Source organism: Mastacembelus armatus, unplaced genomic scaffold (genome assembly GCF_900324485.2).
Source record: "Mastacembelus armatus unplaced genomic scaffold, fMasArm1.2, whole genome shotgun sequence".
Taxonomy (NCBI): domain Eukaryota; kingdom Metazoa; phylum Chordata; class Actinopteri; order Synbranchiformes; family Mastacembelidae; genus Mastacembelus; species Mastacembelus armatus.
Window position 1 is genome coordinate 80,344 of NW_022872925.1, and position 17,206 is coordinate 97,549.

At 38.7% G+C, this 17,206-nt stretch overlaps 2 protein-coding genes across 2 annotated transcripts; both read left to right on the forward strand.

Annotated features, from left to right (window-relative positions):
* The first annotated feature begins 5,219 nt into the window (after positions 1–5,219).
* Positions 5,220–9,757, forward strand: LOC113133299 (myelin-associated glycoprotein-like). The gene is made up of 9 exons (XM_026312026.1): positions 5,220–5,277; positions 5,932–6,030; positions 6,241–6,633; positions 6,735–7,028; positions 7,296–7,395; positions 7,530–7,565; positions 8,434–8,466; positions 8,781–8,831; positions 9,306–9,757. Exons 2-8 carry the CDS (start codon positions 6,003–6,005, stop codon positions 8,791–8,793), a joined length of 897 nt encoding a protein of 298 aa, XP_026167811.1. The 5' UTR covers positions 5,220–5,277; positions 5,932–6,002; the 3' UTR covers positions 8,794–8,831; positions 9,306–9,757.
* A 4,375-nt stretch (positions 9,758–14,132) lies between these two features.
* On the forward strand, positions 14,133–17,198 carry LOC113133302 (myelin-associated glycoprotein-like). Its single transcript, XM_026312041.1, has 6 exons — positions 14,133–14,270; positions 14,483–14,845; positions 15,641–15,913; positions 16,347–16,598; positions 16,684–16,935; positions 17,047–17,198. Exons 1-6 carry the CDS (start codon positions 14,222–14,224, stop codon positions 17,139–17,141), a joined length of 1,284 nt encoding a protein of 427 aa, XP_026167826.1. The 5' UTR covers positions 14,133–14,221; the 3' UTR covers positions 17,142–17,198.
* Positions 17,199–17,206: the final 8 nt, after the last annotated feature.

The window sequence follows — 17,206 nt, forward strand, 5'->3', positions numbered from 1 at the left end:
CTCATATTTAATTCCTTCAATTCTTCCTCAAATCTATCTAAAAAAACATCCTTTTTTACACTATGTTCTTTAGTAATTCTAAGCCATATTTTATTCTACTTCCTTCTTTGGCCAAACATCTTTCTCTTTCTACTCTTTTAGCTAAGCAAGTTAAGCTTCCAACTCCAGTTTTCCATTTCGGCCTTCAGCCCCTTCTGCAATTCATTTCAGCAATTTTCTAGTTATTATTCCGTGCACTTTTTTGAAACAAATCTCGTTCTACACTTTGACATGGAAAAACCATTCATGTATTACGTTCAGCTCGTTTAGGACAGTATTGCTTCCACGTTTTTTTCATTCATAGCCTTTATACTTTCCCACTCAAATGAATGAACCAACTTCTCAGATTTCCCCAAACTTCATGCATCTTTCAGCCCTCATTGCTCATTCATACTTTCAGCTACAAACTCCATTCAAAGTTTAACAAATTGAGAAAATTCTCTATATTTTTCCTGCTAGTAAACTTTTGTGTCACATTCATACTGTTCCTATAAGTTAACTTTCTTTGAACTTTGGTCAGAAGGGCAGAAAATCAGAAACCATTTTCTCAAAAGTAGCAAAATATGACCAAAGGCACCAGACTTGTACATTTCCTGTCCTGAGCCCTAATAGGACAAGAGTACCATCCAACTGCTCCATTCACTCCCATGTCAAATGAGAGCTGGGTTTTGAGCTGGAAAGCTGAGATGGAGGATTTTGTAAATTGCTCCAGAGGCCACATTTCTGAGCCAACACACACATTTTTTACACCATCGCGATCAGCAGTCTTGTCTGTCATAAAATCACGTTTTTTCAATATGAACAGACAAACACACACAGATAATGTGTACACACACAGGCACATTCACACATACACTCCTGGACATACTCAATCACACACAAACAAACACACGTCCAGATGTACACATATACAAACACATGCATACATGTGCAGCTGTACTCAGGCACACACTCACAATTACACACGATTGCATATACACAGGTGCACACACATTCACTGATACAGACACACAAAAAGACATTCACAAACAACCTATAGACAACTTGTACCTGCCATATCACCCACCTACAGCATTCAGCAATTGCATTCATTTAACACTTTTTCTAGTAGGTCATACTCTTTTTTATGTCCATACATAAACTTTAACTAACTTTAAAGAGTCCATAACCATTAGGTTAAGACATTAATGCAGATCTTTTACACACTGTGACTCCCACTCTCAATGCTTTCATTGCATTATTCATCTTTTTTGTGTCGTGATGCTGCTTCCTTGCTCATTCATGCAAATTATATCACTTTTAGTTTATAGTTGTCAGGTAATTCAAACCAGCATTGTAGTTTAGCTCAAGCTTTTCAGCAGTCAGCCATCCCAACACAATTTCTTCAGAAATTGCCATTTCTAGTTTTTGCAAGCAGTTTTCCTTTTCTTAGAAGACTTATAACAGTGCAGTGTGATGTTTATATTTTACAGCCTTTTCCGAGAGTCTCCCTATTTCTTCCCAGTGCCACCTTACATTCATCTGTGACCTGTATTCAACTGCAGACAGTAAATAAACACAACATTGTTTTGTGTGATCAACTTCAAATCATTTGTAAATATGGTCAAAGAGCACAGAAAAATGGACGTCAATGGTAAAAATATAAACAGCGAATTAATTACTGGAATTACAGTAACTTGTAAGTGTAGGTCAATGAATAAGGAAGTGAAAGCTGAGGGACAGTACCAGGAAGGTTGAGTGAACTGAGGGCTGGGAGAGGAAGAAGAAGTAGAAGACAATATTAGTCTGGAGCCAAATGAACTTTCCATTTGCCACAGTTCCTCATGAAGTCGGTGGGCAAGATTGTCCAGTATGAAGTTGATTTTGTCCACCATCCTCCTCTCTGCCACAGCTTCCAGACTATCCAGTTCCAGCCCAACAACAGATTTTGCCTTTCTGATCAACTTATTTAGCCTGTTGGCCTCACCAGCCTTGATGCACTACCACAGACTGATAGAACATCTTCAGTAGCTTGTTGCACACACCAAAGGAACAGAGTCTCCTGAGGAAGAACAGTCTGCTCTGTCCTTTCTTGAAGAGAGCATCTGTATTGTTTGACCAGTCCAGTCGTCCAGTTGACCAGACGACCAGACGTCGAGGATGGGCAATGGAGGTTTATGTGGGTCTCTGGCTAGCCAAACTTGTGCACCAGCTCAACATCATCACTTCTGCCTCCTGTCTCTGCGCAGCCTCCTCTGCCTGCTGGCCGGGATGGTGATCCACTGAGGCCCCAGTAACCTAACAAGCTCCAATGGTATTTCACCGAAAAAAGTCAAACCTTTGTGGGTCTTAATTGCCCAATCTAAGCTCTAATTCTTGCTGCTACATATCAAACATATCCCATGTGAGAACAAGGTTAAGGTAGCTGCAACCACCGTAGACTCATTAAGCACCTAAAGCACCACACAGGTGTTAGAGAAGCCTTACAATAATGTCACTATACACACAAAAACTATCAAACATTGAAGTTTAAGAGCGTACATACAACATACATAAATACCAGGACATCTAAGCTGCTAGTAGGTAGCGTTAGCTAGTTGTAACGGTTGGCGTCAATGCTCGCGAGAAGACCGGAAAGTGAATTAGACCGGATGTGGTCACAATTGGACAATAGCTGCGAGGGGGCGATCCGAATTGGACCCTGTTACGTTACTGCGTTTGAGTGAGTACATACTTTCGACCATTAAAAAGTACTGTACCAATCAGCAGGTTACTAGCTAGCTATACTACAGCCGCAACTAACCAGGTGGGTTAGTGCCCCATACACCGCAAACACACACATTCTCCTAAATCAACGCCAAAACACAACAACAACAAACAATTAGCACACGAACAGTGAAAACAGTAAGAACAGAAAAAACATCAAAATTCAGCCACTTTTCCTTTACCCATAGTCCTTTGCGCTGTACGTTCTCTATAGTATCAAGGGAATTCCGACGTAAAACATCCGCCATGTTGATGTTGTCACGTGTCATGCGTCGTCACATCGCGCAGACATTTAAAGAGCCCACTTTAATGCGCGGTAATTTTTTTATTCCGTTAAATGGTTTAATCTACATAAACTGTTTAACAACGATGGTCTCCGTTAAACAAACAGTGTTAACAAGTTGACGTTGACGCATTGACGTTTGCTTGATCAGCTGAGTAATAATAATGATTAAACATCATTTTACAATCGATGTCAAAATCATCTAATCGATTTACAATTATTTACACTTTCAGTGAGTCAGCCGTTTATTTACATTATGTTAAACAAGTGCACAAGTGAGTGAGGTTTCCCTGAGGATCCCTTGAAAAAAACCCCACCCCCCGCCATTTTCCTTTATGACGACCACTCTCCGTGACATCATGGGATAGCAAAGTACGGTGGCTGACAAGGCAAACGCGCTGCGAATGCCCAAAACACACGCAAGATAAGAATGCTGCATATTCATGGAAGAGAAGCGCGTAGACTGTAGATGTTTTATAATACCGTAAAATAATCACGGCCAAGTGTTTAATAAACAAATAAACAGGAAACGTACCTTTTTTATGTCACCAACTTTATTCACAGCATCCCTTAGTTCGGGGTCCTCCTAGAGGCCTGGCCCACTTCCGTTCCATGAATATGCAGCATTTCTCTCTTGCATGTGTTTTTGGTATTTGCAGCGTTTCTGTATTTGCCCTTGTTGGCCACTGTAGAAAAGTGTCCATCGTATGCATACTACAGAATTCGAGCGGAAGTAGTAGGTCATCCGGGTACTTCTCACATACTATGTAGTAATGAAATATGTGCATGTTTCGGAGGGAAAAGACTTGAATTTGAACTCTATCTCATGTTCACTGCTCAGTCAGACATGCATTTTGTAGAATGCAAGACTCCAGGTTCGGTTTATGTAAACATGGCCTCAGGCACCTTTTCTTTAATCTTTAATCTCTTTAATCTCACAGACTTGTATTTCTCAAACACTGCTAAGACATACTCAGCTATAGAAGAGGCTTGTCTATCATCTCTCAGATCATCAAATCCCCAAAATGGCCCCTTCACTTCACAGGCCAGCTCACTTTTAGCGACGTAAGGCAACACGTCTGGGCGTAGTTGTGATATGTGTCGCCTCATTTACTTCTGCAGCTACAAATGGGATTTTTTTTTAATCTCACTTGTGAAATCAATTTAGTCACATCACCAACTGCTTCAATTAAAACAGTCCATGTTCTGTTTGAATACAGATAAACACTCATCCTGCTTTGGCTTAGAAATTCTCCACAAAATTTTCACTAAATGGATGAAAATTTTCCACATCTCAAGATTGGCAAGTATGAGATAAGTAATCGGTCCAAGTATGTGGATGTGTAGAGAACGTTCAGAGCGTCCCGAGGGCAGGGGAAGTCTGTAGTTTATTTCTTTTGACTATATTTTGCCATAAGCTCCCTTGTTGTTGACATGATGGATAAACTAACTTTTTCCACATCTGCTCCACATCTGAATAGTTGGTGTGGAAACTGCTATTGCATTTGACAGTGGAAAACATACAGTAAGTTGTTAGTACTTGACTTCATGTAAGGTTATAGTCTTAGGCCTTTTAGTAATGTCTCACTTGTGTGAACCAGTAACTACAGGGAAGAGAAAGGGATTAATATAGTAGTCACATATAAGGGAGTGCTGAGACAACTTAGCTGTCCTGTGGATTTACAGTTATACATTATTCAAGGTGTACGTTACACCACCACCATTAATCAAAACTAACCCATCAAAATTTCTAAACTTACGTAATGTCCTGCTTCAAACACTTCTGTTGTTTGGGTCTTTTTATTTTTTACTTCTCTGACTTCAGGACTGTGACCCAGACCACTTCCCTATTGTGAAACTGATTCATAACAATAAAATCATACAGACATTTTGTCTGTATTTAAAAACTGATTCTTTCAGATTTTTATTTAATTTTTATTTCCACCCTAACCCTATGGAAAATCAGGGAACAGATATAATTGCATAAACATGGAGGAGACAGAGAAGTTTAAGTATGTTGTTAAATACATAAAACAGATCACCCAGTTGTTGTCTCTAGCCTGCACACACTCTACTGTCAGTGCCTTTCTCCCACCCTCCCACCATGAATAGGTTCTTTTTCACTTTCATAGGCAGCAGTGTCTTGAGTTGTTTCTCCAGTTGTCGTCTTCAAGAGCAACTGTTCACACTTAAACAGCCACAAAGATCAGGTAAGACGATGGCCATAACAAAGTTGCACTAAATGATACGTAGGATACTTAAATAAAGATATTAATTTTAATTATTATTATCAATTATTTTGATTTTATTATTTTGTTATTTTTTATTTAAAAATATTAAGTATAACTGGAAAGTATATTTGAATTGGTTAGATGCTTTTATTTATGTATAGATATATGATATATAATGTTAGTATTTCAATATAATGTCATATAAATACAAATATATGATCTATATATTATTAATATATAAGAAAGATTACATTTGTTAATTGGAAATTCTGACTGTAGATGTTTTAACTAATGGATGCTTTAGGAACATTGCAGACAAAACTTGTTGGTACCTTGTAGTGCATGTTTGTTTTATTGTGATGTTTTTAGTCATATGTGTTTTATTGTTTGGATGAATTGTTTAAAATGTCTATTTATAACTGATCTATGTGATGCTGCTGTCTTGGCCAGGACAAGCAGCATGCAAAAGAGATTTTAATCTCAATGAGTTATTTTCTGGTTAAATAAAGGTTAAATTAGAAATATATATATCAATATATCTATAGATATATTCTATATCTATATACTCTTTCCAATAGTTACACTTTTGCAATGACATTCGCATGAAGCTATTACATGTAATTTCTTCCACAGATTTTTTTCTCTGCATTGAAACACCTCAGTGTATATAAGCTATTAACCTCAGCCTGGACAAAGAGAGAAACATGATGATGATCTGTCTGATTTTGGCAGGTAGCATAATCTCACAGAGACATAACACCTGTAATATTGTACTAACTCTAACTGTAAATATACAATTACACCAGAGTGCAATATGTCCCATTGTTTATATTATATTTTTTATTTATATTTATATTTATATCTTTCTAAGTGATGTGGGCAAATTCAGAGGCTTTCTAAAATTAACCTGTTTCTTTTTCACTTCCTTTTTTTCTCTTTAAGTCATTTTCTGCAGCCCAGTGTTCAGTGAAGACTGGAAGGCCCATGTTGTCCAAAACCTTGATGCACTGGTTTCGTCATGTATTGTTGTACCCTGTTCATTCAGCCATCCTAAAACTGGCCTGCCCAGCTCCAAACTCAGAGGGATCTGGCATTTAAAAAGTGACCATAAGAAAATCATCTATTACGAGGATCAGACAAGAGTCGATGACAACTTTAAGGGGCGCACACGTTTATTGGGACATCTGGGTCAGGACAACTGCACCTTAGAAATGGTTGAAATTAAAAATCATGACAATGGCCCCTTCTGTTTCCGGATTGAACTGGTAGAGACTGCCCAACCCACCAAAGACATGTTCTCCTTTGTCGAGGAGTGTGTCTCGTTCAAAATGCTTTGTATGTCACCATCTTTAAGAGACTGTATAAATTTCTACAAATATTTTATGTTTCAGTGATGATCCTCTTACCTTTAACCTACTTTTCTTCCCCATCTACAGCTGATACCCCAAAACCTAGTCTGACTCTACCAGAGAAAATCATTCAGGGACGTCCCTGTTCAGTCACCTGTTCAATTAGACACACCTGTTCCACCCACATGCCTAAAATCACATGGAGTAGGACCTCTGATGAGATCACTGAGGTTCATAGAGAATTGCATCTGGGCAACTGGGAGGTACTGTCCACGCTGATCTTCATTCCTGACGAGAAGGATGACCACAACAAGATCACCTGCACAGTCGCGTTTTATGGAGGGAAGACAGTCTCAGCCACATCTAAAATCTATGTAAAACGTATGATTTCTCAATTTGTTTTTTCATTGCTCTGCTTTAATTAAGTATTAAATTCTTAATACTAGGAGTGTTCAAAATAAAGATAACACCAACACATCTGTTTGAAAAGAATGACAACTCCAGTGTTTATGAATGTTCAGTATGGCTGTATATTCTCATTCTGAAATTAGTTTTGGAGAGTTTTGAGATTTAGAATTTTATATACTGTGCTCTCAGTTGAGCAATAAAGAAAAAAGGCTCTGTTTTAAATTATTTTTATATTTGCAGGTGCAGAAAACTACAACCACATCATCATTCCTGCTGCTGTAGGGATTGGCACTGCTGTGATCTTTGGAGTCTTCTGTATTTTGATAGTTAAAAAATACAAGTGAGTGTCTTCTTTACATAACAGACGACAAAATAATTTGTAATTAACATGAAAAGAAAGGGAATGTATTTGTCTGTTTCAGTTGTATTTTAAAGTTTGTTCTCAATAAAAGGACATTTTTTTGTTTGCTAAAGGAATCGCATTGCAGAGCTCCAAAATCAGGAAGGCAGGTCAGTACAGAGATATTTTAAATCAGATTCTACTTGTAGTGCTACTCTCCACCCATCCATCCATCCATCCATCCATCCATCCATCCATCCTCCACCCATCCATCCACCCATCCATCCATCCATCCATCCACCCACCCATCCACCCATCCAGCCATCCATCCATCCATCCACCCATCCACTCATCCATCCATCCATCATCCATCCATCCATCCATCCATCCATCCACCCATCCATCCACCCATCCATCCACCCATCCATCCACCCACCCATACATCCACCCATCCATCCATCCACCCATCCATCCACCCACACATCCACCCATCCATCCATCCACCCATCCATCCACCCACCCATCCATCCACCCACCCATCCATCCATCCATCCATCCATCCATCCATCCATCCATCCATCCATCCATCCATCCATCATATATACCCACTTATTCCTTAACCAGGGTCCCAGGGATCTGCTGGAGCCTATCCCAGCTCTCTTTGGGTGAAAGGCAGGGGTCCACCCTGGACAGGTCCCCAGTCCATCACAGGGCCACATAGAGACCAACAACCTCACACACTCACACTCACTCCTATGGGCAATTTAGAGTCACCAAACAACCTGACATACATGTTTTTGGACTGTGGGAGGAAACCAGAGTACCTGGAGAAAACCCACACAAGCACAGGGAGAACATGCAGACTCCACACAGAAAGGCCCCTGATGGGTTTCAAACCAGGAACCTTCTTGCTGTGAGGCAACAGTGCTGACCACTAATGCACTGTGCTGCCCAGTACACTCATTCTTTAATTATTTCAGTCATATAAATGTGCATAACTCAACTGATGCAATTATTTCATTCTTTGTCCACATTTAGCATGTTTAACCGGCTTTCCAGACTTTCTCGCAGGTGAGAACAATTATTTAATTTTTTTAATGTATTCATCAATGTAATTAATTTTTTCGCACAGCAATAAATACAGCTATACACTTTGTCTCCAGAATATCTGGTACAGGCACGTAGGTTGTCAAGATAAAAACTTTTATAGAGCAATCAACAACTCTAAGCCAGTCTGTTTACAGGCTCAAAGCACTGTAATTTATATTTTTGAATTTAATGACCGCTCAGTACTGTTCTTTTATTTTTACTGCTGTTTTTCACAAATTCTTTGCCTATCTCAAAGTGTAAGCTGAACATCTGACTTCCTGTTCTTCTTTTCCTAGGATCAGAGCCTGAAGATGAAATAGAAAAAAAGAGAAGTGAGATGTACTGAAGTACGTCAGACCCTTACATTTATTCATATATTTACACACACTTTCAGTGGCTTCAGAAAAATATTCATTTTCGAATCCTCTCAGTTTCTATATGTGCTACTGTGTTAGATAACATTTTGAAATCAAAAATCTAAACAAGAAATCTCTCATTTATAAAAGTCTTCAGACCTTTGATTCAGTAGATCTAAAAGCCCCTGTGGTGGTTTTTACATTAGCTTTGTACTGTGTCACATTTGTCCAGATAATGTGCTGTTATACTTTTGGAAATAACTGATTTAGGCTTAAATTTACAAGAACAGTTTAAAAATATGTTTCGCTGTAGATTGATGGGCAAAATGGCCAATAAAATATGCAAATATGACGTGGTACTAAATTTGCTTACTTTTAGTAGACACTGAAAAATAAAATGTCGTTTTGGTGTAATAAGCATTAAACTTCAAAGTGACTCAGTTTTGTATTTTCTTGTTCTTTCAGATAACCACGGCCTCTGTCACTGTGTTTTTGGATAAATCCACTGTGGGGACACAACAGAGCCACAGATTGTTTGCTGCAGCATTGAATTTATTTGCTTTCTTGCTATTTATGCATTAACTTCAGAAAAATAATAAATTACCTGAAAAGCAAAAAAATAAAAAATAAAAAAAACACACTAACAAGATACATAAATCTGTAAACAAGCTATATATTTTTTTTTTATTAGCCTAATATTTGTACTGCACACTCAAAAGTGTGAAATATCCTTTTTTTAGATTTTCTTGTTTGTCATCAAACAAGTTTCAGTTTTAACTGTTAAACTATAATGTTAAACATTAGGATTTTCAGAAACACACACACACACACACGTATATATGTATTAAGAATTTTACTGCTACTAACACCCACAACTGTATGAGCAATAGTTAATTAAATGTGACTTATTCTCTGTAGTGACTGTTTCATTATTACATGATTAAAAATGCATTTGCTCTTCACAGGGAGGAGGAGTGCAGAGTAATGGAGAATCTATTTTAGAAACTTCATGAACAGCCCTTAGCACCAATCATTGTTTTAGCACTTGTTTGTTCTTGTTTTGTGTTTCTATGTAGAACAGTTATACTCGGGACAGCACTCTGTAGTGACAGTGACCTCTTTACAAAGACAATAACATATATTAGTCTACAACATAGATTCTGTCTGTATAGACTGAGTGAAAGCCTTACTGAGGTTTTATGAAAATGTGCCAGACTGAGGCATTTGGGACTTAATTTCTTTATTTGTGTAAATTGTGTTAGAACAAAATCAGGAACCACATGTCAGAGATGTGTTTTTGGAAAAAATGATGCTGCCATAGGACTTTATTAATTAACTGGCTCCTCTGGGCTCGCATTAAGGCATGTTAGCCACATGGTGGTGCTTTAAGACAGAGACAGTGCTGAGTGTGACTGAAACGAGGAGGGGAAACAGCTGAAATGTGCCACATGGTCAGATAAGGAGCGTAGGAGGGCTGTGTTCTGAGTGATTGATTGTTACTGCACATATATATCTTCCATCTTGACAAAAAGCAGAACTGCAGCCACAGTACCAAAAAAAACAAATAAAAATAAGAACAACAGTCAACAACATACGGAAATATTATCTGGGGCACTATTACAATTTATTTTCAGGCTTTGAGCTTTGAAAGGAAGGTGTGAAAATTCCTTAGCGTGGAAATCAGTGAGCTACAACACCGTGCTAGGGAGATGGAAATACATGTAGGCTATATAGTGAAACCGCTTTCTATTAGTTTTTCTCATCCTCGATTTGTATGCTGTCAGAGCCATACTGAAACAAAACAAAGTTCCATTGGACTATAATTAACGCTTTCATTCAGGATGTGGAAACAAAACTTTCCTGGGTGATACTCATAAATTAGCTGTGCTTGTGTGTAGTAGATCAACAGCACAGAGATGATACCCTAAAGAAATCACATTAAAAAACTCACGAGACAATGAAAACATGCAAGTTCAACTTTTACATGATCAAACATTTGAACTTTGAATGTGTCAAGGAAGTGACTGATTGATTCATATGAACGTCTGAGTACGAGACCCATTAATCAGCAGTGATTAGCTTGTTTTGTTATTGCTGCGTTTGATCTTGTTCACACACGCCTGATTAATCGTCCCTCTGATGAAAGACGAGGTCGGGCCCCCAGTCTGTCCCTCAGGACTCTTTAAAATGGAGGAGCCTGATCATCACTCATTCACCATTGGAATCAGCAGATCAAGGAGAGGGACATTTCTGAGGCCTGATCCAGTAAACAGGTGAGAAATTATTTGTGTGAATGTTTCAGTTTTAATTTACTGCCAAGGGGCATTGATGTGGTACTTGTTTTGTTTTTTTTATTTCACAGACTTGACCCTGACTTCCAAATCAAGCACATTTCCTGTCATGGGAAACTCGGCATCTACCGGCCTCATCACCCCTTCTCCCAGGAAACTGCCCTGGGGTCAGCAGAAAGAGGACACCGTGAAGCTGGAGGACTTCTTGACACAGTGTGAAGACGATCTCTGGAGAGTGAAAGGAAAGCAAAGTTTATCTGTGAAAAAGGTTCAGCTCACCCACAGGATCCATTATGTTGATCTGGCTGTCGACAAGAGCAACAGCTTCTATCCCAGGGACAAAATGCTGAACCCTGCATTTGTTGGAGATCAGGGTTCCTGAATGACTGAATACAGCTTGGACAATTAAATCTACACAACAAGTCAGCAAGAATGTTCTCTTGGTTTTGCTCTTTGATCAGGTAACAGCAAAAAGTCCCTGTGAAGATCCTGAGACATCACTGTAGGTGTGAACATTAACAGCTCAGACAGTGATCTTTTAATTTGATTTGAAAATGACACTGGTCTTTCTTGTATTAAATGTAAACAGAAGTAGAAATGTTCTGCATTCTCTCGTTTGTGCTTGATTTAGCCAAACATAAGAAAGCAAAGCTTAAGTAAACGTAAATGAGATAAACCGTATCATGACTCATCCTGTGTCAGACAGTTTGTCTGTTACCCACAGAACAGGAAATGGCATGTTCGCTTTAGAAAATGCTTCACATCTAAACAGTGTCTCTTATTGTCTTTGACTGAACTTGATTAGGATTGGGGGGGGGGCATCATTACTTAATTACTTATTTCTGGCATCATTACATTTCTGTTAATGACTGACCAAAATAATCAGGGATCATTTTCTGCTGACTTATCAGTTTACATGTCATTGCTTCAAGTAGCACTGACTGTTCAGAGAGATGTTTCATGCTTAGCAAAGCATTTGTAGTATATAAGTGTAGCATGCATTGTATATCACTGCGTTGTATATCACTGCGTCGTATATCACTGCACTGTATATCACTGCACTGTATGTCACTGCGTTGTATATCACTTCATTGTATATCACTGTATTGTATATCACTGCACTGTATATCACTGCATTGTATATCACTGCGTTGTATATCACTGCACTGTATATCACTGCGTTGTATATCACTGCACTGTATATCACTGCATTGTATATCACTGCGTTGTATATCACTGCATTGTATATCACTGCACTGTATATCACTGCACTGTATATCACTGCGTTGTATATCACTGCACTGTATATCACTGTATTGTATATCACTGCATTGTATATCACTGCGTTGTATATCACTGCATTGTATATCACTGTATTGTATATCACTGCACTGTATATCACTGCACTGTATATCACTGCGTTGTGTATCACTGCACTGTATATCACTGCATTGTATATCACTGCGTTGTATATCACTGCATTGTATATCACTGCACTGTATATCACTGCACTGTATATCACTGGGTTGTATATCACTGCACTGTATATCACTGCACTGTATATCACTGGGTTGTATATCACTGCACTGTATATCACTGCATTGTATATCACTGCACTGTATATCACTGCACTGTATATCACTGGGTTGTATATCACTGCACTGTATATCACTGCATTGTATATCACTGCGTTGTATATCACTGCATTGTATATCACTGCACTGTATATCACTGCGTTGTATATCACTGCACTGTATATCACTGTATTGTATATCACTGCATTGTATATCACTGCACTGTATATCACTGCGTTGTATATCACTGCACTGTATATCACTGTATTGTATATCACTGCATTGTATATCACTGCGTTGTATATCACTGCATTGTATATCACTGCACTGTATATCACTGCGTTGTATATCACTGCACTGTATATCACTGTATTGTATATCACTGCATTGTATATCACTGCGTTGTATATCACTGCATTGTATATCACTGTATTGTATATCACTGCATTGTATATCACTGTGTAATCTTCTCAAAGGACTTTAAAGCTGGAAGTAAGATGGAAGAAAGCTCGTTAGACAGCTGATACAGTTTTGGCCCGTTCGTTCTGCTGCAGATCTGGGTCTGTGTACTTGTATTTTTGTGGTGTGTGTAAAATATTGCATCAAGAACAAATAATGTGTTTCAATCACTACCTCAGCTTGACTAAAGATGAATAAAGATACATTCAGAGGAAAGTCAAGAGGAACTCAGCAGCCTTGGCTGCCCATAAGCAGCATATGTTCAGTAAACATGTTGAGTAATTCAGTGGCGCTATAGTCCTTTATACGACCTGAATATCAAATAATTAAAGAGTCCACGAGGGACACTTTTAGTTCACCAAGACGTGTTAAAGGTCTTGTTGGTCTGCAGTGATTTGTGGAAGAAGTCTGTGCCCTACACAAATAAGATTAGAGAAGTTATGATTTCTAGAATCAATTTTATTTCTAACCAAAGAGGGAAATGACAGCAGCTGAATAAGGCAAACATTTCAGGGGCAAAGATCCAGAAAAGACAATATGTATGACTTCTTCTTCTTTCTCTTCTTCTTCTTCCTCTTCTTCTTTTACTTTGGGCTGCTCCCTTCGGGGGTCGCCACAGCCAATCATCCGCCTCCATTTAACCCTATCCTCTGTATCCTCCTCACCCACACCAACTACCCTCATGTCCTCCTTCACTACATCCAAGAACCTCCTCTTTGGTCTTCCTCTGGGCCTCACAATATATCCATCCATCCATTTTCTATACCCGCTTATTCCTTAACCAGGGTCATTATATATGACTATATTTGTTCTTTACATCACAGCCTGAAAATGTTCTATATACTGTAGTTTTGGAAGGATATGTGACTTTTAATATAACACATAGTAAAAAAAAAAAAACAAGAAAAGATGATTAATAGACTTCCCTGTCTGTTGAGACAAAAATCAGATATAGTGCAATGGAAACCGAATCATCAAGAGGAAATGACAGCGTCACTGCTCAACCCTAAAAATATCTTACTCACTTTACTTGCGGGTCTGACCTGGAGGAGAAAAGATGTTTATTCTGAAACGGGCTCTGCTCTTTGTGTGTTTCTGCTTCACAGGTACGGTGCATTTGTCTACACTATATGTAGAGCAGAAATATTTTATTGCTCATGACAAACTGTTCTGTCTTTCTGATGTGCTTATGCAAATAATAAAATAGTCTGGTCAATCTGCATTTAAGTAGATTCTCCTGGTTGGTTTTCTTCTGCTTACTTTTTGTTTTATTTCATCCATTTTTCTCTGCGTTTTTTTTTTTTTTTTTTTACCACAGTTGCTCGTAGTGAAGCCTCATCTTGGACCGTTACAGTGCCACAGTCAGTCAGAGGTGTCCTGGGATCCTGTGTGGTTATTTCCTGCAAATATGATTTCCCACATACATCGAACAAAATCACTGGGTATACTGGGATTTGGTACAGAGACACAGATCAGGTCATCTACCACCCGCAGACGTCTAACATCATAGAGAATTACCGCAGTCGGACAGAGCTGCTGGGAAACCTCGAACAAAAAAATTGCTCCCTTAAGATCAATTCCCTTCAGCAGAGTGACCAAGGGTCTTTTTATTTCAGGATTGAAATAGGAGGCCATGACAAATATACTCACAGTAATCATAAAGTTTCCATTACAGTGGATAGTAAGTATTAATCACATTTTATATACATCTTTAACAGTATAGTTATCGCTTTTATTTAACTCTAGTTTTCTTAAAATATATATATGTGTTTTCCTTGAGTTTCATACATCTGTGTAGAGAACTGAAACTTTAGCTGTTTAGTGATGGAAGCATGAAAGGATGAAAAAACTGTAACATTAGCACAAATAAAGAGGAAGTCCAGTCACTCATCACGGTTCAGATCAGAACAGCTGAAACTAAAAAGAACCATATTGGCTTGTCTGTAGCTACCAAGGATTTTTAAACATGTTTTTAATGGACTTATTCTTTTTTTGCACAAATAACATCGCATCAGATTCTAAACAACAAAAGTAATAATGTAAAATGCATTTATTGCAGACAGACAACCCATATTCAGAACTCCTACTTGTTAGGTCTCGTGCCCACAGTAACATTGAAGTCTGTCTCTTCTGTCTGACAGAAAATGATTAACTTACAATGTGTGACTTAGAGTAGATTAAGAGTCTGTTTGCAGGGTGGTTAGGTGTTGTGTTGGGGGCGGTGGGGGTGGGGGGTGTTATATATAACCTAAAGTGTTATAACCTAAAGTAAGTTCCTCTTACATTAGATTCAACTTTGCACATGTTACAGTGAAGCTAGAACCCTTTATTTAAGGACAGTAAGCATAGGAAATGTTTTCATGCCTTTGTCACACATTCCTCTGTAAAGGTTTCAGCAGTCCACTCCTGTGTTATGTTTACTAGGTTACCTGGGTGCAGTTGTTGCCCATCATAACTTTTGTTTTTCTTGCTGCAGGTGAACCAGCTCTCTCCATCACTGTGAAAGAGGAACTGGAAGAAGGTCAAACTGTGTCTGCGTCCTGCTCTGCGTCTCATTTCTATCCCGCCTGTCCTCCTACCATCACCTGGACTCACTCTGGACAGTCACAGCTCCAACTACACGATGCCCAGTGGAAATCCACTCTGACCTTTCAGCCCACCCCAGAGGACCACAACAAGGCTTTAGGGTGCACTGTAACATACAAAGACAAGCAGATGAAGAAAGCATCCAGCTCCCTCAAAGTGAAATGTAAATATGTTTTAAATGGTGTATTGTCTTTTGTCTTTGTGCAGTGACCCCCCCCCCCCCCCCACCTTAGCAAAAACTATGAAATGTAAACACTGTGCATCTGGAAAGAACAATATTATGAGCGGTTCCTTGTATGTTACCACAGTGGCACATACAATTACTCAAGCACTGTACATTAAGTATAATATTGAGGTATTTGTACTTGAGTATTTCCATTTTCTGCTGCTTCATACTTTGACTTCACTAGATTTCAGAGACTTATACTCTTATACTTTTTATTCCACCGCAGTCATTTCATGACTTTAGTTACTGTTTAGATGAGATTCAAATAAATATAATCATACCTGTTACTTCTAACAGGCATTTTCAAACTGTGAGATTTTATTCAAGTGGACAATCTGAATAGTTCTTCCATCACTGTGCGTCCATGCAGATGCCCCAGTGAAAGTGAACGTCGCCTACAACCGACAAGTAAAGGAGGGACAAGATGTCCAGCTAACATGCTCCAGTGATGCTAACCCCCCTGCCAGCACCTATACATGGACTAATGCAACTGGTGCTCAGCTGTATCAGAAAAATCCATACACTCTGTCAAATGTCTCCAGACACACAGGAACCATTTACTGTTCTGCCAAGAATACAGTAGGACAAAGGAAGTCAAGTCCTGTACAGTTAAATGTGTTGTGTAAGTAAAAATGACAAACCAGGACATTTTCATTGAAACAAAAATAACAAAATTAAAGTAATACATTAATTTCTTGTCCTTCCAGATGCCCCTGAGATTAAGGCTGCTTCCTGCTCCTCGGAGGTGGATATGGTAAAGTGTGTGTGCATTGTGGAGTCCAACCCTCCCAGCAAGGTCCATTTTAATCTTCTTAACAGAGTCCTGCCAAGCACCAGTTTAAAGAACGATCACCATGTTACCAATGCGACTCTGCTCACAAAGTTTGAAGCGTCTGAGTTTATCCAGTGTTGGGCAAATAACACATTGGGCAATGCCGAGCGCAAAATGCCTCTCAGTGGTGAGGACGTTTATGGAATATCTCAAAAGCCTCACTTGCCTTTTAGTCATAAAGGTTTATTTGCAATTATTGTAGAAAAACATTAACCCACAAAACCTTCTGTTTGGACAGACAAGATGATGGGTGTCTATATTTTCATCATTGCTGGAGCATGCGTGATTTTGGTGATACTTTTAATAATAGTGGCAGTTGTTAAAATATGGTAAGTTGGTAGAAAACAATTCTTCTGTATGTTTTTATTCTGATTTTGTGTTTTAGCTGTAGCATTCAA

Coding starts and splice junctions, on each gene's coding strand:
- LOC113133299 (XM_026312026.1), top strand. CDS start 6,003: ATGATGATGATCTGTCTGATTTTGGCAG. Junction 6,031..6,240: donor GATCTGTCTGATTTTGGCAG/GTAGCATAATCT, acceptor TTTCTCTTTAAG/TCATTTTCTGCAGCCCAGTG. Junction 7,566..8,433: donor CTCCAAAATCAGGAAGGCAG/GTCAGTACAGAG, acceptor GTCCACATTTAG/CATGTTTAACCGGCTTTCCA.
- LOC113133302 (XM_026312041.1), top strand. CDS start 14,222: ATGTTTATTCTGAAACGGGCTCTGCTCTTTGTGTGTTTCTGCTTCACA. Junction 14,271..14,482: donor TGTGTGTTTCTGCTTCACAG/GTACGGTGCATT, acceptor TTTTTACCACAG/TTGCTCGTAGTGAAGCCTCA. Junction 15,914..16,346: donor CAGCTCCCTCAAAGTGAAAT/GTAAATATGTTT, acceptor GCGTCCATGCAG/ATGCCCCAGTGAAAGTGAAC.